The sequence below is a fragment of the Rhinolophus ferrumequinum genome, chromosome 14 (genome assembly GCF_004115265.2).
Source record: "Rhinolophus ferrumequinum isolate MPI-CBG mRhiFer1 chromosome 14, mRhiFer1_v1.p, whole genome shotgun sequence".
Classification (NCBI taxonomy): domain Eukaryota; kingdom Metazoa; phylum Chordata; class Mammalia; order Chiroptera; family Rhinolophidae; genus Rhinolophus; species Rhinolophus ferrumequinum.
The window spans coordinates 62,117,039-62,139,756 of record NC_046297.1 but is presented as its reverse complement, the minus strand read 5'-3'; the positions used below and the strand labels follow the sequence as shown (position 1 = coordinate 62,139,756).

The 22,718-nt window shown below is 48.9% G+C and overlaps 1 protein-coding gene and 1 long non-coding RNA gene across 2 annotated transcripts; one reads left to right on the top strand and one right to left on the bottom strand.

Moving 5' to 3' along the window:
• Nucleotides 1-7,676: 7,676 nt before the first annotated feature.
• TRIB1 (tribbles pseudokinase 1) lies at nt 7,677-14,889 on the bottom strand. Its single transcript, XM_033126557.1, is given in 5 exon segments — nt 7,677-9,725; nt 9,727-9,762; nt 11,779-11,780; nt 12,188-12,478; nt 14,493-14,889. Coding segments are annotated over 5 exon segments (1,116 nt in total). The 5' UTR covers nt 14,853-14,889; the 3' UTR covers nt 7,677-9,298.
• A 2,394-nt stretch (nt 14,890-17,283) lies between these two features.
• Nucleotides 17,284-21,366, top strand: LOC117033989 (uncharacterized). The gene is made up of 3 exons (XR_004424995.1): nt 17,284-17,505; nt 19,130-19,254; nt 20,864-21,366. It is a non-coding gene; the product is annotated as an uncharacterized LOC117033989 (long non-coding RNA).
• Nucleotides 21,367-22,718: the final 1,352 nt, after the last annotated feature.

Sequence of the window (22,718 nt, the reverse complement as noted above, 5' to 3'; positions counted from 1 at the left end):
TAAGAGGAGGGAGCACACGACTCATACACTCATCCAGCAGGCGAGTGGCGAGCGCACACACAAGTCATTTATACGCAGGCCGCACATTTTACCCACAGGGAAACCAAGGTCCCCAGAGAGGTGGCTTGTTGGGATTGTCGTGGCAATGCTCAGGTTTCTGCCATTGCCTCTGAGGTACAGAGGAAGACGCTGGAATTGGAGGCAGGTAGACCCAAGTCCATATCCCAGCCCCGCCCTTGACTAAGCTTTGTGACCTTGAGCGCTTGAAATCTGAGTTTCGGTTCCCGGTCTGTACAGAGGAGTTGATAACATCCCTCAGAGATGCTGTGAGGATTCCAAGAGACAATCCATTCAGCACACCCTAGGCCAAACAGCTACTCGATAATATTGAATTTAACACAGAACATAGCCATTTTCAGGAATTAGTTCATCTTAACTGAGACTTAACAGGTTATAATCCCATGTGGCTCTAATTGTGATTGTCAGGCCAGCAGCCTCGACTTCACCCTGAACTGGTTGGAAATGCAGGTTCTCAGGCCCCACCCTGCTGCCTAAAATCTGCATCTAAACAAGATCCCCCGCCCCCCACTCATGAGAAGCACTGTTTAGCATTCTTTTTCATGGACTGGCTTATTGCTTTTGACCATCTTTTGACCCCGTGTATTGGTAGCCAATGTCTGTTGAGCGTTTTGCATATGGTAGGCATGTGGGAACTGCTTTATAGGCCTGATTTTATTTAAACGGCACAATCTCAGGAGCTGAGAATTCTTACTAACCCCATTTCACAGATAAGGCAACTGAGGCTGAGGTGGGTTATTTCCCTCAGCAGTAAGTCCTAGTGCCACACTTCAAACCCTGGGCCTTTGTGACTCCAGGCTCCTTACTTGGCCACCCTGCTGGCTGGAACCAAGCTACCCTGCCTTAGCAGAAACTGGCCATGTGTTAATTTTTTTTAATCCAGGGAGGCCTCTGCTTTGGGAATCAATGTAGTATCGGTTACACGGCGATGTCAAGTCTTCCACTCCCTAAGGTGAGTTTCTGAGACACACTGGAGGAGGTAGCCAGCTGGACAAGGTCAGAGAAGCCAGACTGCTCACTGCTCATCTGAAGTGACTGAGGTCAAGGTCAGCAGACTCCAGGCAGGAGGTGGTGGGAAAGCTGACCCGCTGGGCACTGCCTTGCTCCCTGCCACCGGCCCTCCGCTCCAAGCTGTCCCCCAGCACAATCAACACTCTGACCTCAGGAAGGTTGCAAGCAAGAAGGGAAAAAAACAGGGTAGAGAAAGGAGGGAGGGGAAAATTCATAATAATGACAATAGAAAGTAATGCAAACTACAGCCCCAGACCAGGCCCTGGAGTGTTTTCTCACTAGTCCTGCTGTAGTCCTACAAGTCGGCAGCCCTACAGAGCAGTTATTAATAGTATGTACCCATTTCATGGATGAGGATATTAAGGGTCAGATTCGCAACTTGCCTAAGGTTGCAGAGCAAATGAGGAGCTAGACTGGGCTGCAAACCCCCAGGTCTATCTGACTTTCTAGGCTGGGTTCTTCCCACTCGAAGAGATGTGCCTGCATTTTGAACTGGCTACACGGTACCTTGGGCTAGGCCCTGGGCATTCATTACTTCATGTAATCCTCACAGCTACAGCCTTCGGGGTAGATGTTATTACTGCCATTTCAGTTATTACTGCAACTGAGGCAAAGGGCGGTCAGGTGACTTGTCTGGGGCCTGCAGCTAATTAGCTACAGAGCTGGGATTTGAGACCCGGTCTTGCTAACCTTGAAGTTTAAGCTCTTTCCTCTTTACTGCCAGCCCCACAAAGTGTCAAGTAAAAAGTGTTTTTCCCCAAGAGCAGTCAGGGGAAAAACACTCACATGATAGGACTTTAGTTGTGGTAATAAAACATAAAAGGTGAATGCATGCCAAAATGGGGGTGGGCAGATCACTCACGTGTCAAGAGCATATGCTTTGGAGAACTCCTCATGTTCAGATCCCATTGATTAGCTGTGTGACCTTGAGCAAGTTGCTTAGCACCTCTGGGCTTTCATGTACTCACCTGTAAAATGGGATAAGTAAGAACATCTTCCTCACAGAGTTGTTATAAAAAGGCAATGAGACCATGCTTATAAAGTACGAGTGCAGCGTTGGGCAAATACTAAATACTCTATACTTGTGGGTTCCCATCATGACGGTTACTTTAATTATTCCTTTTGGGGCTTATAATAGGCACTGGCTGTTCAGCAGTATGTGTAAGGCATACTGTGTGTTCAGGGTGAAACTTCGACAGCGCGACATCATCACAAGGTCACATCCCCAGTGAAGAAGTCATCCCCAGAGAAAAATGCTAATCAGCACTCAGAAAAGCAGCTCTAACTTCAGCTCGTGAGAAAGAAAATTGCAAATGAGCACCAGCTGTGAGTCGGCTGTTCTTACCCCTTTCAGGTGTGGCTTCCTCATCTGTAACATGGGGGGGAGTGTGGTCTTACCTGCTTTCTGGCCACTGAGGCAGCAGCCTCACCACAAAGATGAGGTGCCCCCCTGCAGACCACAGGAGGCAGCTGCAGCCACTCTTCACCTCCGGGAGACAAGACAACCTCTTGACGGAGCTTGGAGGAGAAATCTGCGTGGATATACTTGAGCCCTGAGCCCGACATCCCATCCGCTTCTCATGGACATTTCCTCAACTTACTCCCGCTGCCTTCTAGCTAATGATGCATGCAGTTCAAATTCAAGACTGAACGGCCCAGCACTCAGACTGGCTCACCAGGCAATGGGTGACCAAGAGCCATGACCAGAAGGGGAAATTGATGGAGTCACTCATGTAATCACTGATCTAAAGGTCAGATCTATGAACTCATTTTGCAAAATGCCATGTCCTGTATCAAGAAAAGGTTCTGACACATTCCATGGAAGTGCCTCACATTCAGCTCTAGACACATTCCAGAAGGTCACCCACACATACAAGCCAGAATCCAGGAAGCTGGAGCTGCGGGGGGCAGGCTTGGGGTGCTGGATCAGGAGTAGGCTGGCCACTGTACGTCTGTGACTTCCACAGTCTCAGCCTTGGTTTCCCTTGGCTGAAAATGAGGCAAGTGTGGACTAAGTCTTTTTTAAAATAAACGTTTTATTTTTGGACTTTTAGACTTACATAAAAGTTTGCAAAGATAGTACAGACAGTTCCCATATATCCCTCACTCAGTTTCTTCCAATGTTGCCATTTTACATTTCCGTGGTACATTTGTTACAACTAAGAAACCAACAAGGGCACATTACTATTAATTAAACTCCAGGCTTTAGTTGGATTTCACTCATTTTTCCCCAGTAATGTCCTTTGTCCTATCCCAGGATACCACATTACATTTAGGGCTAAATCATTTATAAAGTCTCTATCAGGTCTACAAAGCAAAACGTCGGTAAGCCTTCATGGTTAAGGGCTCTGGGTGTGTTACTTAGCAAATGAATGCTGTGCTGTGTGACTTTGGGCAAATCCCTTACTGTCTCTGAAGCTCAGTCTCTTCATCTATAAAAGTGGGATGATACCAGTACTGCTTTATAAGGATGCTGTGAGGTAATCATTTGCTAATTCAAATGAAGTGCTTAGTGTGGTTCTTAGATCAATCTCAGCTGGTAGAAATCATAGACTGAAAGACTAACCCATGTACTGTACGTGCCCTGGCACAAAAATCTCCCAGCAAAAAGTCTGCTCCAAAAAGAAGACATTGTGTCGCTGGGTTAGCATGGCAGACCTAATGCGGAAAGCACAGGATGGGAAGTGCGAAGATGTAGAGTCACGCAGGCTGGGCTTGGAGTCCCACCCACCCACTCACTAGCTGCATGACCTTGAGCAAACTCTTCAGCCCCTGGGTCTCAGCCTCCACAACTGTTAAATGAGAACAAATCACCCACCTTACAGGGTTGCTGAGAAAATATAAAGAGACCTGTGCTGTAAAACATTGATCAGGACTGAGGTGTAATATTTGACTGCCTCTTTGTTGTATCTCTTCTGGGATCGATTAAGTCATTGACTATGTTTGGGGTCATTAAAGAATCCACTGAAATCTGATATGGGCAGTCCCCGAGATTGGTAAAGAGATCCTGCTCCCCCACCCCTTTTTTTCTCTTTTTTTAAGGTGGGGAGGTAGATGATTAACTAAACACTTGCCCTCCTTTTCCTAGCCAAAGTCAAGTTAAAAGGAGAATCCCATAGTCTTCATTGCTACATTGCCATTTCTTATCCAGAATGAAATTGGACAGGGAACCCAATCATGCTGCTTGTGTCTGGTTTTAAAAGGAAGCACAAAGCTATTTCCAAGGTCACTTTGGTGAAGAGCCTTATAGGGCCTGTTTTCACAGAACGGCAGCTGAAGGAACCAAAGAAATCAGAGTATGATTCCTGTTTAAAGATGAACAAATGAGAACCTGGCAGATCTGCTCTTTCAAGGTCATACAGAAGAAGGTCATACATTCAGAAGTAGAATGAGACCCCAGTCACGATCTTTCCACTTCTGTGCTCTTGGCTCTCTGACTTGGAGACCCATTGGGCTCTGAGCGGCTGGAGGACATCCAACCATCCATCTATCCCTCTATCCATCCATCCATCCATCCATCCATCCATCCACCTATCCATCCATCCATCCATCTATCCATCCATCAACCATACATCCATCCACCTATCCATCCATCCATCCATCTATCCATCCATCAACCATACATCCACGCATCCATCCATCCATTGATCCGTCCATCCATCCATCCATCCACCTATCCATCCATCCATCCATCCATTCACCTATCCATCCATCAACCATACATCCATGCATCCATCCATCCATTGATCCATCCATCCATCCATCCATCCACCTATCCATCCATCCACCCACCCACCCATCCATGTTGGCACTGGACACCTGCCTCTGGTAGGCACAGAGCTGGGTGCTGGGGAGCCAGGGCTGAACCAACTATCACAGTCCCTGACCTCATGGAGATTTCCATTCGGTGAGCTAGGACTTAGTCTTGGTTGTCTGTTTCCACAGTACCCAGCACATGGTAGGTACACAGTAAATGTTTATTGAATAACAGAGCTCTCATCGTCAGTAATGCTCCCACCTTTATGACTGATGCCCTGGGTTGTTTTGAAGATGTTGATAGGGCTAAAACTCAGTATTTGTATTGGTCTTGAACCATCTTCTCCAATCATCATTCTTACCAGAAGACTTTGTGTGGTGGTGTGCAGACATAGCAACAACATTGGGCAAGGAGTCCAAAATCCCAAGTTCATGTCCCAGCTCTGAGCTGTTTATTCCTGAGTGACTACTGAAAGACACTGAAGCCTCTGTTTGCTCATCTATAAATTGGAGCAAATGATATTTGCCTTGCCTGTTTCCCTCGACTGTTGTAAGGGTGGGGGAAGGTACCCGAGGGAAAATTCTAGAAAGTAAGATATTAATAAACCATTGAGATGTTACTTCCATGGTTTACTATAATGACAAGTACTGTGTTTCCGCGAAAATAAGACTGAGACTTATACCTTATTTCCCCGAAAATAAGACCAGGTCTCATATTAATTTTTGCTCCAAAAGATGCATTAGGGCGTATTTTCAGGGGAGGTCTTATTTTTTCCTGTACAACAATCTACATTTATTCAAATACAGTCATGTCATCTTCTTCTGGAACATCGTCATAATGTGCTAAATGCGTCCGTCTGGCTGACAATCTTAACTGGGGCTTATTTTCAGGGTAGGTCTTATTTTCTGGGAAACATGGTATATTGAGGACATAAGGAAAAATAAAAGTATCAGCTCTTTAGCCTGTGCTCAACACACTTTCATTCCAGCCTTCTATAATGTAAGTAGTTGTGATTGCCCCAGATTTGTTCCAACGTTCGAAGAGATTAAATTTATGGGTTTGTGGCATCACATGTCATTCCAACCAATCCTGACCCATATTTCTCTCCATTTGGTGCATGTAACAACAGTACAAAGAGGTGTTGTAACCTTAATTGCTTGCAAAGTGTTTTGAAATCCTTAGATTAAAAAGCTCAGGGAAGTCCAAAATATTCACTGTCTGTATGCCCAAGGAGGTATACTGAGTCTCATCTAGGTACCTTGAATCAGGGAGCCACTCGAATGTCTGTTCTGAGGCTGAGGTCTGTCTGCCCCAGGCATTTGGGGTTTAAGGGTTTTATTCAGGGAAGGGCCCTAACCAATCCCCAGCTTCCTAGTTTCTAAGCTACCCAACATTTGGCCATTTCTTGTGTGGCTTCTGATGTGTCTTTTCCATTTCTTTCCTGAAGTTCCTGAGTCATGAGGCCTGAGTTACACTTAATTCGGTGTCATAGGTCTGCTATCCTCGGTGATGTCAGCCTGAGTCCCAGAAAAGGGCAGTTGTGTCATCTGCAACTTCTGCATGCCTCTTCCTTTTAGCCGAGTTGATGACTTAGTCCTTATTCTAATTCTTACACTTAGGAGTTACAATTCTAGTTCTAAAACTTAAGCCATTAAAATTCTGTCTCACGGTGGTAACCCTTGGAGGGGGTGTCAGGGAGGGACTAAAAGGGGCAAATGGGGTCTCTTAGGGTCCTGGCACTGTTTTCGTTTTCTTGATCTGGCTGTTGGTTACACCACTGTGTTCAGTGAGTGGAAATTCAGAGCTCTACACTTCCATGTGCATTTTTTCTGTATGTTTGTTACACTTGAAATATACTTGTTTTGTGTGTTTTTTTTAAAATCACTTTGGATGTTAATTGACTTCATTTAAAATAGATTCTAATGTAATAGTGAAGCTAAAAGCTAATGAAATCGTTTTTCTACCTCTGCGATTCAAAACGTCTTGTTTTTTCTTTTATTTCCATTTTTTACACCTACAGGGGGGAAAAAAGGAAATGCCTCAATTAGCCATTTTAATGAAGTCTAAATGGTGGGGGGGGGGCTGTTCTCAACAGGAAGCCTGGGACATCTGAAATTATAGCAAATTCTGTGGGATACACACGTATATTTTCTGAGAAGTGTCCATAGCTTCATCAAATCCTCAAGGGTCCCTGACCTAAAAAAAGACCAAAGCCAGAGGGATTCTTACACCTCAAGGCTTATTATGTATGTTCCTCTTCAAATGTTCCTCAGCTCTAAATTTTAACCCATAACCCGCCTAACCCGCTTTCATCAAAATTGGCTTCACCATCAAAATGAATTCACCCACTTCCGTGGAAAAAGTGAATGGGTTCTGTCAAATATAATATTATCATCTGTGTATTCCTGTTTTCCTCCTCCATGAGATTCCAAGCCCTGAGGCCAGCGACCTTTGCATCCCCCAGTGTGATACTGCACAAGGCCCAAAGAAATTCACCGCGCCTGTTCACGAAACCAGATTATTAAAATTTCTCTACAAGTCGAAAACAGCTATCTCACTGTTCACATATATAACACATGTACAGGAAGGATCTAGTGTTTCTAGCTTTCCCGGCAGAAGCTCCAGCCAGCCCAGAGTCCTTAGCCGGGTAATGTATCACAGATACAACAATCGAACAACCACGAGAGCGTTTAGTGCGACAGAAGCCTCTGTCCTCCCTCTCCTCCAAGTCCCATGATTCTGTCAAGGTAATATTGCCAATAGTCATTCACATTTCACGTGGTTTTAGACACGCAGGTTATTTCAGACAGACACAGACAACAAAACAAGCCTCAGAGCCAAGACAACAAAAAAATCAGACATATGTATAAAAGGTAAAAATATATGTACAAAGTACACAGTACATGAGGTATACACGGCATTCTTAACAATGCATGTTAGTAGTTTGCCTAGGCGTAGCCCTTAAGATGACTGCCTGTTTTTGTTGCCATTTCTCAAATACAGTATGTTTTGGTTTACCCGTTTTCAACCACCAGATTTCAGTCCTGTCTGAGACATTGACTGATTTTTCATCTGTACTTGTTTTTTTAATGCAAGTTGCAGATTTTCGTTAAGCTCTATCTTTTGTAGGAGTGAGTTCCCATCTCTGGAAGTATTCGAACAGAGGCTGGATTTCCAGCTGTAAAAGAAGCTGAAGGGGGGATTTTCTGCATTGGGAGGTGGCAGAAAGAGGAAAGGTGTTGGACTAGGCAACTGTTAAAAGTCCCTCCAGACTTAAAATTGGGAGCTCCCTATTTCATATTTCACTCGGTGCTGATTACACAGATGTATTCATAAACCATACCACATTTGAAATATTAACAACCCATCATGCAAACTGCAGGCATACACACACACAATGCCAAGGGCAGACCATATCTGGGGGGCCTTAAAAGTATAAAGTATAATTCTGGAAGTTGGTTCTGAGAACTATCCAAAATTCACTTTCTCTGAAATTTAACATTTGCTCTTGGGAGAGAGGAGTGGTAGAGTCTCCCTATCTTTCTCCTCCTAGACAAAATGCTCCACCCTGAGATGGTCTTGGGGGAAAAAAGTAAAGGATAAATGCTAACGTATTTGAGGGGAACCAAAAAGCTAACAGTTTCCAAGCGCTCAAATTATTTTATAAAATCTACAGTCTCTCTGTCTGAGCTCAGAGTGCTATAATAGCCAGTTTAAATCTTTTGAGATACTTTTCCACGGTTAGCTGGTCAGTGTCTTTATAGCGAGGGTGGGAAGGTGACATTTCAAAGTCAGAAAGAAGGCATTAGTGCAAATGAGGTCTTGGCAGGAAACGGAAGAAAAAGTCTGGGTTCATGGGTCAGGCAGGCTCCTATGCTCCTGAAACAGTCTGCTCCAAAAACGGAGCAGTCATTGGTAAATGTGTGTAAAGAAAGGGTGAGTGTTAAACCAAACCAAAAAAAAAAAAAAAAACCAGAATTCTCCAATCAGAGAAGTTGGGGTAGCGAACAGTCTAGCTACCAAAGACAAGTTTGAAGATGGCAGGTTTATTGGCCCAAATTATTTGTCACCCTGTTAAAATAGGTTATTGCCCCAAATGCCATTGTGCGATTCACTTCCTCTCCCTTTAGAATGTTCAAGTTTACATGCTGTAGGATACCCATACGCTTTGCCACCTATACAAGGTGTGCACCCCTGAATCTGACAACAGGACAGTTGGCAAGGGTTTGTTAGGAAGGGAAAGAGCTTTTGAAGGGCAGCCAATCAGAGTGCACGTACACTACTCAGATCAATAAAGTCGCTCATCAAAGTCAGAGGGGCTCCACGTTCCATTGAGCAGCTACAATCTTTACGCCATCACGTGTCTGGTTGGCACCACGTCGAAAGGCCTGTCCATCTTGAGAAGTGGAAATGCCATGTGTGAGAATTATGAGGTTTCTGAGGTTTCTGGGATTAGCAGAAGAAGGAACTCACGTCGCTGTCCTCCTGGTACTCTGGAACAATCTGGTCTGCAGTTCCCATTTCTGAGTCGATGTACCCAGGTTCCAAGACCGACTCAAACCAGGGGTGGAGTAGGATCTCAGGAGCGGTGAGTCTCTCGGAAGGCTCCCGTCGCAGGAGGCTGCGAATGAGGCACCGGGCTTTGGGGGAAATGTGGTCGGGAATGCAGAACTGTCCACGGCGGATTTTGGAGAAAAGGGCGCTGGGGTCTGAGTCATGGAAGGGGTATCGTCCCACCAAGAGGGTGTACAGCATCACCCCCAGGCTCCAAACGTCCGCCGCCTTTCCGGAGTAGGTCCCGGTGGTGTTCAGAATCTCGGGGCTCACGTAGGCTGGGCAGCCGTGTTTGTCTGACAAAGCATCATCTTCCCCCTTAATTATGTGTATCTTCCAGACTTTCCAGTCTGAGCTGGGTTCTGCAGGAGAGGGGAAAACAAGCCATTACTTCCAGATCAACTGCTGTGAAAAACAAGGCCTTCCCAATACCCGCGCCCACAGGCACTCATAGCCAAGGCCCAAGGAATGCCATTTACCCCTTCATCCAGTAAGCAGTTCCCTGCAACCCCCCAGGACCTAGGATTTCACAAACCAATACATACGAACTGCAATAAACATTTGCAAAGTATCCAGAGAGCGCCTGGGGTGGAGCATATGATGCAAAGCCCCAAATATTATTCATTATGCTAGAGCTTAAGAAGAAATCTCCTAATAGGGGTTACACAACTGACCCAGTGCACATTGCAGAAGTGGGAGCTGGTCTCTGGGGAATGCTGCCCTTTTCTACAAAAGCTATCAGAGAAGAGCGGTGTATCCGATTCTTCAGGGAGGGCCTGGGCATCCTACAAGTGGGTCTTGCCCGTATCATGCCACTGAAGTCCAAGGCTACCTGGACCCACACTTTGCATTACAGAGCACAGAGCCCAATGTCAGTTATTATGCACAGGTTGTCAGCACTCCTGCTCACATTGAAATATACACACAGAGGCAATCTGTCCACTTGGGGCCAGGCTGTGGGAACTAATGGGAAAGGTGCAAAGAATGTCCATTACATTTACTGGGGTGTTTAATTGCAAAGAACGCTTCGCTTAGACAGAGAGGTTATATGAGCAAACAGAAGCAGCTGGTGGATTTGAAGGATGCAGGGGCCTGAAAACACCTACATACGTGCACGGGGCACACAAACGCCCTAGGATGGCACACGAATGCCTGAGCGTACATACTCTACATGAGGGCTTATCTGTTCAGGTAACAACTAAAGTCTGATCATCATTAGTCAAAGGCTCCCTTAAGAAGCTGCAGGGACTTCCTTATTGAAATCCAGCTTCCCAAGTCTTGGGGATCCACGTGGGGAACGTCTAATATGCGGTGACATCTTGTGCCCCTCCCGCTTCTCTGAAATAGCCCTGTTTCAGTAAGTCACTTATGAAGTTAAACGCAAACATTTGGTACCGCCTAATGGGTCAATTCCTTTTCCTCTCAAAGGGCTGGTTGCCTTTTTTTTTTTTTTTAATCTTCCTGCCTTCCTGTTCCCTGGAGTGTAGCATGCATGTGCTAACTTCAGTGTGTCCTCAGCCTGACCTCCCATCGTTATGTAAAATACCCATTGGTTCTGTAAACGGAAAATATGACTCAACCCACACTGTCTGCCCCCGATTGGCTGCTGTAGCACTAAAACCCTGCACCTGTGCTGGTTACACGGCTAGCGTCAGCCTGCCATTACTTAACCCTCGGGTTGCCAAACTCCATGCACATGACATTCGCCTGTGCAATGCAGATTTCAAAAGCTAGTAAGGAGGTGTGGAAGGCATGTTTCAGAAAATACATCACCATATCAAAGAAGCGTGTGCCAGGAATTGGAAACTTCTCCATTGCAAACACTTTGCTTTTCTTTGCTAATCGGTATGTTTCAATAATTATTGCAAGGTCAGATACAAAGCCGTGCTTTCTGGTAATTCGACCGGGTACTTTTTCATAGGATTTGGCGAGAAGGGTATAAAAAAGCACAGGTGGGGTCAGCCCTGCATAAATAGCTACAACCAAGTAACACACATCCACCTCTACAATTCTACGACACTACTGCTTTTAATCTTTCCACCAGGGATGTGGCCTACCTCTTAAAATCAGGTATGGTTTATCTCCTGTGGCTTCCTGAATTGTCTTGTCTGAAACCTCCATTCTGAATCTTAAGGTATCATTATCTCTTATCAAGAGCATCTTGTCCTTTATGAGGTGCGCCACGATCTATATTTAGCAACCAATCCCAGCCAACTTCCATTTAGCATTCAATGTGGCTGTTTTTTTGAAGACATAGCCAAACGAGGTGTCTAAAAAAGTCTCTGGAGAGTGTGAAAATATTGGGGGGCAAGCCTGAGACGGAACAGGAATATGATGTGGAGGAGGGCAGAATTCTGCAAATACAACATTCTAACTACCTCTGTGATACCTTCTGGGTACAAAAGAATCCCACTTGGGTAAGCCAGATTTGAAAACTTCCTCTAGGAGTCAAGGCTGTGAAGGGCAGGTTGACATTTGCACCCCAGTAGAACTGACCTTTCTGACAACAATGGAGAATAAACTTAATCCTGGGGTGGAAGTGGGGAGGGCTTCCTGTTATCACATGACATCCCGCAGAAGCACCAACGTGTCCCCCAGCCACATCCACAAGAGTGCAGAATAAGCCAACCTTGGCCGTGGCTCCTCAGGAGAGGGCTTCTAAAAACTAACTTGGGACAACAGAGCCCTTGATGTGGTTTTGAACCAACACACTGGTCCTAACTCCTCAACCTGCACCTTCATTTTGGTTCCAAAAGGGCCACAGGAAGGGCTGTGGAGACTGCTCACCTCTCCTGTGGAGAAGACAAATTTCCTAAGCTTCAGGTCCCCCAGCACGATGGCCGACTGGTGACAGTGGGCAACTGCAGAGACAATCTGCTTGAAGAGCCGGGAAGCTTCCTCTTCCCGCAGCCTCTTCCGGCTTCGCACATAGGAGTGCATGTCACCAAAGTCCTTCTCAAAAAAGACGTAGGCCTTGGTTTCCCCAAGGATCACCTCCACAATGCCAGTGATGTTTCTGTGTGATGGCAGCTGGATGTAAGGCCTGATTTTGTCCTGGTAGTGTTTAAGGGGAAACACCTGCAGAGAGAAGGTGACCAACTTAGGCAAGAAAAGCAGAAGGCACCTCCAAAAATCCCAGGCTGGGCTGCAGTTCTCAATCTTTGAGCTTTCGTTGACAGTAGGCTCCATTCGTTTACTCCCCTTATCTGTGCCACCCCACCATATGCAATCCTGGCTGCACTTACCACCCCAAACCAGCAACCTCTAGCGCTCTGGGCTAGCAAACATCCAATGGGTTACCATATGGAAGGTTTGAAAGAGCTGTCTTCTGTGTATGTTCCCACCTTCCGTGAAGCCATCAGCTCTAGAACGCTTAGTCCCAAAGTCCCCATCCTCTGTAGCCCTTCCTTTTTGGCAGGCAAAGCTGCTGGAAGGGGCTGAAAAGCAGGCCCTGAAAATGCATGGCTTCCTGCAAACCCAAAGTGCTCAGTACAGAGAGAGCTCAGGCTATGGTGACTGCAGCCTCCAAGTGGAAGCGGGACTGGAGGACAAGCAGATCAGTCATGAGTCAGAGGAACAGATGAGTGAGAGACTGACAACGCAGCCTTAAGCAACCTGCCTACATTCTGGCTCAGGTATACGCAGCCTTGAGTGAAAATTCTCACGGCCGGATATGCGATCCCCTCCACCATTTTTTTGTTTCTTTGTTTGTTTGTTTGTTTGTTTGTTTTTCACCTGTTTATCTCCTCCCCTTCCAACTCCCACCCCCACCTTCACCCAGGAAATGGGTAGTATCGCCTCTAAGAAGTTGGCTGGTCTCTTTAAGAGCCTTTTGTTTAGTCCAGTTACTCATATCCTAGGACTCAACTGGAAACGGTGACACACGGGCTGTCACCATCTGGATTCAGCTATTATCTGCTCAGAGGAACTGGAAGGGGTTGCACAATGGCTAGACCCACCCCACCTCTGAGGCCTGGCTGCTCTGGCACCAGCTAGAAAAATCTCTCTGCTGCCCCCTTCCTCCCACTCCACCCCACCCCACCGCACACACATACTTTCCCCAAACAGCTCTTAGCCCCCCCAGCCACTGAGAAGAAAAGATTTTTCCCTCTTTAAACCGCGCTTGATCATGCGATTTAAATTTCATTCAGGTCGGACAGTAGGTGGCAGCAACAAGCCCGGGAGTTGGGGGGGATCAGGTGAGTGGCCGAAACCCAAGGACGATTTTAACTGAAGGGTGACCCTACCCTTCGGGTGAAAAGGAACAGCCCAGAGGGTTCTCAGGAATGTCATGACGAGGGTGTCAGGCTCGCAAAGGGTGGGCTATAGAAATGGTCTGCGTCTATGGGTGCGGGAGGGGCGCGCGGAGGATCCTAGGAGTTGGGGATGAAAGCCCTTCTGTTAAAAAAAAAAAAAAATAGCTGGCTGGAAAATAAAGACATGAATGGAAGCGAGGATTCCTCGCCGGTGTTGTCTTTCCAACATTTCTACTCCAGGCAAATTCCCCCGCCCTGGCTGGAAGACACCCTCAGACTGCTCTGTGGGGTTCTCGTCCCAGCGCAGGTTCAAGACGAAATCCCCGAGAACCGAGCGGGACACCGACAGCAGAGCCCAGGTGCCTTGAAAACCCGGCAAGGGAGCTGCCCGCAGCTCCAAGCTCCAAGGAGGCACCCACTGCAGGGCGTCCTTCCAGGACAAGAGGCGGGGGGGGGGGGGGCGAGGAGAATGAGAGAAGGGGAATGGCATGGCCCTGGAATCCATTTCAATTCCATAACTTATATGGAACGCCACGCGCTGCGCTGGGCGCTAAGGAAATACTATAGAGATAAAGGAGTTGAGCACTCCACCTCCTCTTGACCGCGAGCCCCCTACTTAGCTCGGTCCACCCGAAACCCCTCAATCCCCAAAAGGGTGACCCTGGTCAAATGCTGCCTTATCTGGCTCAAAATACTTATCCGCCCTGCTCCAAATTCAAGCGTTGGTGGCACCTTCGGCCCCCGGGAGCCGGCGGGCAAGACTCCAAGCACCTTTGTCTGCCACTGAGCCCCCTCACCCCACGACCCCCACTGGATCCCGGCCCCCGGACGCCTACCTTGCAGCGCAGTTCGCGGCCCGTGTGGATGCACAGTGCCCGGGACACATTCTCGCGCTCGGCCAGGGGCAGCAGCAGGTAGTCGGCGATGCGGCTGGGCCCCGGCGCGTTCCCGGAGCCGCCGCCAGAAGCCGGCGCGGCAGGCGGAGGCTGCGGACTGCAGGGAGAGCCAGGGGGGCTGAGGTAGTCCGGGGGGCTCGAACACTCAGAGAGGCGAGGACACTTGGCCGCCACGGCCGCCGCGTCGTCCGCGTCCAGTAGACGTTTGGCCGGGGCGCCCCGGGCGGTTGCGAGCAACAAGGCCGGGCCGCGGGGCTGCGAGGCGCCGCTCATCGCAGAGCGCACGGGACCGACCCGCATCCCGTCCCACGCCGGGACCGCCCCCGCTTTGTACGTCCCGGGATCCGCGCGGGAAGGCGCTGCGGGCTCGGCGCCGGCGCCGCGACTTATTCCAGCCCGCGGGATAGAGTTTGCAGGAGCAGCTGGGCTCGGCCCCCACGGGGGCAAAACAGGAGCCGCTCCCCGGCGCTCGCGTTGCACGCGGGGACCACGCTGGCTGCGCGTCCTGGGGTCGAAGGCCTGCTTGGGTCCCCGGACCCCTGCGGGCACTGGGCGCCTCGCTAGGGACAGCCGCCGCTATTGTTTTCGAGGCTGCCGACAGTTCCAGAAGCAGAGGCGGCGGCAGTCGGCGTTCCCGAGGTCTCGAGCCGCCGCGAGGACAGGATTCCGCAGACTCGGAGGAGCCACCGAGCAAATGCACTTCCCAAAACAAGAAGTCTCGGAGCGAAAGCCGGAGCAACTTTTCGGCGGCGCTCGGGATCCTGCGCGCTCCGGGGCTCCCAGCGTGTGTGTGCACGAGCGAGACGCGCTCGGAGAGAGTGACTGAGTGTGAGTGAGTGAGTGAGTGCGCCGCACCGATCCCGGCCAGTGCACTCCTCCTTCTCCTTTTCCTCCACCTCCTCCACCTCCCGGTGACTCACGCAGTATACACACACACACTCACAGGCCGGGCTGTGTAAACAGTTGGGAAGCCGGGTTGTGCAATGAGGTGGCTGCGACGACTCAGTCCGGCCGTCCAGCGAGCAGTCACCGGAGCAGAAGGGGGGAGCAGAGGTGGAGCTGGGTTGGCGGGGGCGTTGGGGGTGGCCGGAGAGCTTGGGGATGCTCCGGGCAGCGCGCGCTCCGGCGCAGGTGGTGTGTCGGCAGCCGGCTAGGGCTCGCGCACACGCCCCTCGGGCTGGGCAGGGCAGGAGGCGGGGCGCTCTCCAGCAGCCCTGAGGCTCAGCAAGAGAAGCCCGAGGGGGGCGGAGGAAAAGTTCCCGTGACGTCAGGGTCCCGAGGAAGTAGGCGGGAGGGGCGGGACCGGGGGGGAGAAGCGACCGCTGATTGGTGCGCGCTCCCCATTCACACAGAGCACAATGGGCTGCGGGAGCGCGCACCACGGTTCTCTGCACCCGCCTCTGGCGGTAGCCTCGCCGTTATGCCTTTCGCCGAGGGATCCCTCCACCGCCCTGCGCCTAGGGACCTGAGGTTGGAGCCTTGGGCGCCGCCGAGGCCCAGCTGCAGCCGGAGGAAAGGAGGATAGGCAGGGTGATGAATTCCAGAATCAGTCATTCACCCCCACGCGGTAGTTCCGGGGGAGACCTGAGTGTGGTAGTGGATGTGGCTTTTTTTTTTTCCTTTTCCTGTCCCCTCCAGCTCTAATCCCCAGCGTCTGTTCGCTTCCACAAATAGAACCTTCTGTTGGATGAAATAAAAGCAAACACTGGGCCTTCTGCGCTGCCTCCACCTCCACGCCCCTCCCGCGCGCTTGCCGCCCGCCGGGATTGCACGGAAATAGCTTCCCCAGGCTCTGGCCGCCCCTTCGCGGTGACTCGCGGAAAGCGCTTCCTGAGCCGGGGCCGGTGGGAAACAAAGGATGTGGGGAGCGGGCGGAAGGGGCCCACGTGGCCGCCGCCGGATTCTTGCCTCCTCCCCGGCCTCCACAGCAGGGTCTGGGGCCCCGACGCCAGCCCGGGTTCCGTGGGGGGCAGTTAGGGGAGTGGGAGTCTTTCTGGCCACCGACAGTGATACGGCGTACACCGTAGCAACCCTGCCAGGTCGCGTGCTTGCATTCGTACCGTGATTTCAGTGTGATTTCGGTGAGCACGAAATGTGTGCCAGACCCTCCCTAAATCTCCATGAAAAAAAAAAAAAAAAAACTCAGAATCTATCGTTTTATTCCATGAAACCAGGTCAATTTGGAGTCCCTGGACACCCAACGTAGATGATTAGCAGGGAGTCCCGGCGTGGCTGCTAAATACTAACTTTTCTAAAATTAGTCGAGACCCAAAGATAAATCCTTTTCCATATTGTCTGCATTCATTCAACAAACACTAATTGAGCATCTTCTAATGGCTAGATGCTGGAGATAGGAGATGAAATTTAAAATAATACCAATAGCTAACATTGAGATCTACAATGTGTCAGGCACTGTTTTTAGCACTTCTCACAGATGACTGCACTTCAGTTTTACAGCCGCGCAGCGGGAGAAGCCTGCAAAGATTTAGTTGCTGTGGTCAAATCGCTAGTAAGTGGTGGCGTATTCAAGCTCTTAAGCACTCATGGGGACTCAAAGGGGAGATTGCAGTTTTGTAGGAAAAAAAGAGTTAGGAAGCGCTCCATCTAGAAGGCATTTGACCTGGGGGATGTGTGGGATGGTGAGATTGTTGCTCGGGGGAGTTATGAATGGGGCGAGGCCAAGCCAGAAGGGCAGCGTTGGTTCAAACAGGCCAGGGTGGCTGCAAGGATGACAAGGAGCTGGGCCTGCATAGGGCCTCTGGGAAAAATGTAAAAGTCTCCAAAGATGTGCCAAGGAGGTTTCACTTGGTCCTCTGGCCAGGAGAGAGCCCCCCTCAGATTTTCAGTCTTGCAAATTTATTTTGTGCCGGTATTTAAGATGCACTGAGCTGCCAACTTCTCATCTGGACTTGGACGGCAAATTCAGCATGGTCCATCAGCATCTTCCTCCCAGGTACGCACCTCCTTCACCTCCTCTTCTGAGAGAGGTATCACCACCAGCGACCGCTGGGCAGGAATCCTTGGCAGTCATTTCTCCTTGAATGCCCCGTTTTTCCTGTCCCCCACAGCCAATGTGTCTCTGGGTCCATACTAGACATGTTTGCTCTCTGAGCCCTCTCCTGCTCAGCTCCCTGGGGCTGCCCCTTGCAAATTCTGTTTCCCATACTCCCTTGCCCACTGGCTTCCAGCCCAGTTTGCCCAGTGGGAGGCCCTGGAGAGAGATGGGAAGGTGGGAGGAAGTGGAGGGTAGCAGCTACTTCCTTCCTTACTCTGTCTGCTTTGGGCACTGGCTGTACTTCCTCTGTGGCTCCAGCCCTCCTTTCCCCGCCAGACAGCCCCTTTGTATGGCTGTTGTCCTGTACAGCCAGATCCTTCTGCAAAATTGAAGGATTTAATCCCTTCCCCTCCCCAACTGCTGGGGTGTCTTTTGGGAGCTTTGGTTGGAAACTGCCTTGGCTGAGAAGAGTTACCTTGTCCGTGGTCACACTTGCTTCCCAGGACGTCCATATCCAGTGACTGGTGTCTGTGAGATTATAAAGGTCTGGCCCCCTTGCCCTAACTTGAGTGGACTCTGAAGGGCATCCCAGCTTCATAGCGCCCATATAGGGACAATGAGGCCTTCCTTGAGATTGCCTCCAGCCCAGGTTTTCTCTCTGCTCAATCTGTTCCATCCTTCCAGGACATTCCAGGATAAACCCCTGCATGCTAATCTGCATCGCTGAGTCTGCTTCCTGAGGAACCCAACCCTGCAACCCCTTCCCTCTTCGTAGTCCTGGCTCATTCTAGACACTCTGGCTCCTGGAATCAATGACACCACTTTTGTGCCTCCAGCCCTAGGATGGCAGGGACTTCTTGATGTTGCTAATCTTTGCTTGCCCCCTGGACCGTGTTGTTTTGTTCTATTTTGTTTCTGATCTTCCAAAACCCTTGTGACTAGTTCCCCACTTTAAATTCTTTCCATTGCACTTCGTGGCCTGGGTTCTGTTTTCCTGACTGATACAGACCTTGTACCTTTTCTATGTTCACCTATGCCTCTCCACTCTCATAATCTTAGTTTAGGACGTTCTGGATTTCTGCAGTAGTCTTCCAACTGGGCCACTCATTTATCACTTCAGCATACCCTGAGCTGAAATACCTCATCTGCCAGTGCACCTACTAGGTGCTGAAGATATAATGGTGCACAAAACAAAATGTGTCCTTAATCCATTCCCCACACACATATCAGAGTACTTTTTCTAAAATTTGAACTTTACTACATCAGGCCCTGGCCTAAACCCTTGCAGGGACTTTCAGATAAAATCTAACTATTGCCGTGTGGAAAAGTAGGCCCTTTTTCCTGGCCCCACTTCCCTAACCAGCCTCACCTTTCTTGTATTCTCATCTCTGCCTTACCCATGCCAGCTTCTGGTAGGGCTCTAAATCAACATGCCAGTTCACACCTCTGCACTTTTGCCTGTGCTATTTCCTCCCACTGGAATTCTCTCCCTTCCCCCTCCCATCTGATGAACTCCTATTCATCCTACAAGACACCACCCAGATTTCCCCAGCACTGAAGTCAGATTTAAATGTCCTCCCAGGTGCCGTTGAATCCTGTTTCTGTCTGGTACTGTACTCAACTGTATTCACAGAAGGCAGGGGCCATATCTTCTTCAGCTGTGTATCTTCAGTCCCCAGCCAGAGTTCGTTATAAACGAGGGGCTTGGTAAGTGTCAACCAAATAAATGTACTCAAGGGAAGGGGTCACCCACAGGGAAGGAATCTTAAGAGAGATGAGAGGGTATACAGACATTTGGGCACAGACAGAGGCTGGAGAGTAGGGCAAAGATTTCAGAGTTGAATGTCCAGCTATACAAGGTAATAGGATGTGGAATGTTGGAGAAACAAGACCTTAAGCTTTGTGGGGCCGTCTTCCAGGGAGGATGGACATATACTCTTGGCAGGACCTGAGATCAGTTCAGCCAAGGGGACAAGTGAGTGAAAATTGTCCTGATTTCATTGCTGGGCCTTTCCCTGTTGACAAAGTCTGGACTAAACTTCCATCACACTGTTCAGATATTGATTTGAAGAAGCCAATTGCTCTTTATGGGCCTCAGTTGTGTTACCTGTGAAATGGGAATAATAAAGGCCTGCTTTTCTTCCCCCCCAAAGTTCTTATGGAAGCAAATAGGCACAAATATGTGCAAAATACTTTTCAGTTACCTACCCCTATACAAATGTGATGACCAGATATGGCTATGTCTTGATTTTGAACTATATTCATTTAGTCAACAAATATTCATGACAGGCTTGTCATATGCCAGAACTGGAAATGGCCTTTACTATGAAAATTCAAATTGTCAAATATAACAATATGTAAGTAAATAGTACGTTAATCAGGAAGTAATCCTTCCCATGTTAATAGGACTCTGCTTTATAAAGGGTCTACTTCTGTGATGCCATCATTAAGCTCCTTTGGTTCATTTATGAAGTCCCTTCGTAAAAAGAGTAGGAGCCTTGAAAGCAAGAATCACAGCTAATTGTTTGTGTGTGTGTGTGTGTGTGTGTGTGTGTATGTGTGTGTGAGAGAGAGTACGTGTGTGTGTCCTTTGTAGCCTCAGCATAATGCTACACTGACACTGGATGCTTGATACATGTTGAACTGGGAAAAAATTGATTTATCTCCAACTTTTCAGGAAATTACATATTGCGTAATGTGGGGAAACCTGTATTGATTTTTCTGCATAAGGTTGGGCTACTAATGAGCTTGATTCATTTACATTCATGCCCAGGAAGGTGCCTGGCGACACCATTAAGAAGATTATGAGAGTTCCACCCATTCTAAAATGCTGGGGAATTCTCAACCAGGGAGCAACCAGGGCTCCCAGTTTCCATCTCCCTACGTCATGGTACACGAGGCCTCAGAGCCACACACAGCGTGCTTTATGCTCCCTGACCCTAAATTCTAACCAAATGAACAACAACAAAATTGGGATATAGCTAAGAAAGACAAGATTAGTGTTTAGGACAGGTTCCAGAAACTGGGGCAGAAATGAAAATTTACTAACTTCCTCCCCTATGCTAGACCCTTGCCTATTCTCTCATTTAATGTTCAAAATAATCTCACAAAATAGTTATTACCACCCTTTTACAGATTCACCAAAAGGCTCAGAGAAGTTGATTAGCTTGTCTAAGATCACACAGCTAGAAGGTGGCAAAGTTAGAATTGGAATCCTGGTCCACCTGCCCCAAACCTTGCTCTTTCTGCTTTATATACCACCCCGTCTCTCAATGAAGAGAAATTCTAGCCAAACATTTCTCTTCCTTTATTTTAGGTGCACACACAAGAAGCCTTAGCTTCTCGCGGGACTGCCCCTAACTTCTGTGGGGGCCTGGATGAGTATACAAAGGAGCCTGTGACCTGATTCCACTTCTCTCCTGCCCCAGTTTCAGCCCTCGCCTTGTAGGGCCTCCAGGACACGACATCCCAGCTGACATATCCAAACTCCATCCGCATACACAGTGCTACTCTGGGTCCCTCCTTGACCACCCACAGGCCTAGAAGTATATACAGCAGGGCTGGCAGGTCGCCTTGGGACAATGGACCCAGGAAAGAGAAGCCGGTTTTGAGCATTGGGCACCCGAGTACCTGGAATTTGGTCTAGACGGACACGTGCAGGGTCTGTGTAGGCACGCTCCTGGCTGTGTGGTGAGGGATGTGGCCGGAGGGCCAGAGCAGGGCCGGGAGGGACTGCCCAGGTCCAGGGGAAGTACTGGTCCCCATGAAGGATTCCTGGAAGCTTCACCACAATCTCTGTCCCACCTCATCACATGTCTGTTGCTGCCTCTTGCCTTAAAAAAAAAAAAAAAAAAAAGCCGTATGTATGAAAAACACACGTGAGGTATTCATTCCTTCTATCACCAATGGAAAGGGCACAGGTTTTTGTATCAAAAAAGACCTGGGTTCGATGCCTGCTTCTGCCATTAGTTCACAGTGTAAATGTGGGTAGGTCACCCCCTCTTTGGGCTTCACTTTTTTCCTGTTTTGCATGAAGACGTTAACCTGGTGGTTTTCAAACTGGGTTCCGTGGAACCCTGAGGCTTCAGAGTGGCAATTTCGGAAGAGAGCAGAAAGTCAGTGTGTGATTCTGGGCTACCCATTCCACTTTCCCTCAAAAGTTCTGCAAGAGCTTGTTTGACAAAAGGTTTCCACTGCTTTAGAGAAAAAAGTTTGAAAACTACTGGCCTTGGTGATCTATCTCGGACACGATTCTTCAATGTCAGGAGTCACAAAACAGGCCAAATCCAATCTGCAGCTGTGTTCTGTTAGGACATTGCGGTGATGATGGCTCCTTGGGGGGTGAGGCATGAACTGTCTCGTTCACAGTCCCCACTGTCCCTTATTGTCTTAACACCTGCCACCTCACATTTGCAGTAGCAGCTTGACTCCTAGAGATCTTTGAGTTAGCCTCCTCAGAAGTGCTCCCCTGAGTTCCTCTCTTCCCATGTGACCCTCTGGATAGCAGAAAAGAGAGGGATCCAGAGCTTGGAAACAGATGTCCCCCAACCCAGAGGCAATGGGTGGTCTAGGTATAAGAGCTGCCCCTCATTTTCTCTGTCTGCCCAATCCAGAAGTCCATTGTGGCAGTTTTAACAACTGTAAGTGCAATTTCTTTGCCACTTTTCCCATTGAGAGGCAGAATCTCTTGAATCGGCTGCAAGGGCTCACTATTGCTTTGACCAATCAGGTGCAATAAAAATGCTGCTCTGAGACTTCCAAGGCTGGGTCATAAAAGGCCACGCAGCTTCTGCCTTATTCACTGGAATGCTTGCAATTGGAGCCCTTTGCAGCCAGGTAAGAATTCCGACTACTCTGGGAACACTGTGCTGGAGAGGCTACAGGTAGGCCTTCCAGACACAGACCCCGCTGAGCCTGGCTCAGACCCCAGACAAGCGAGTGAGGAAGCCATCTTGCGATTGAATCTTTCAGCCTCAGCCATCGACATCTACCCAGCTAGGCCCCAGGTATCAGGGTGCAGACAGAGCCATCCCCACTGTGCCCTTTCTGAATTCCTGACCTATGGGATTCTTTACCCCCTATGTTTTGGAGTGGTTTGTTACCAAAATAAGTGACTGAAACAACATTCTGGAACTAGTCTGGATAAATTAGGAGGTCTGACAGGCAGGACC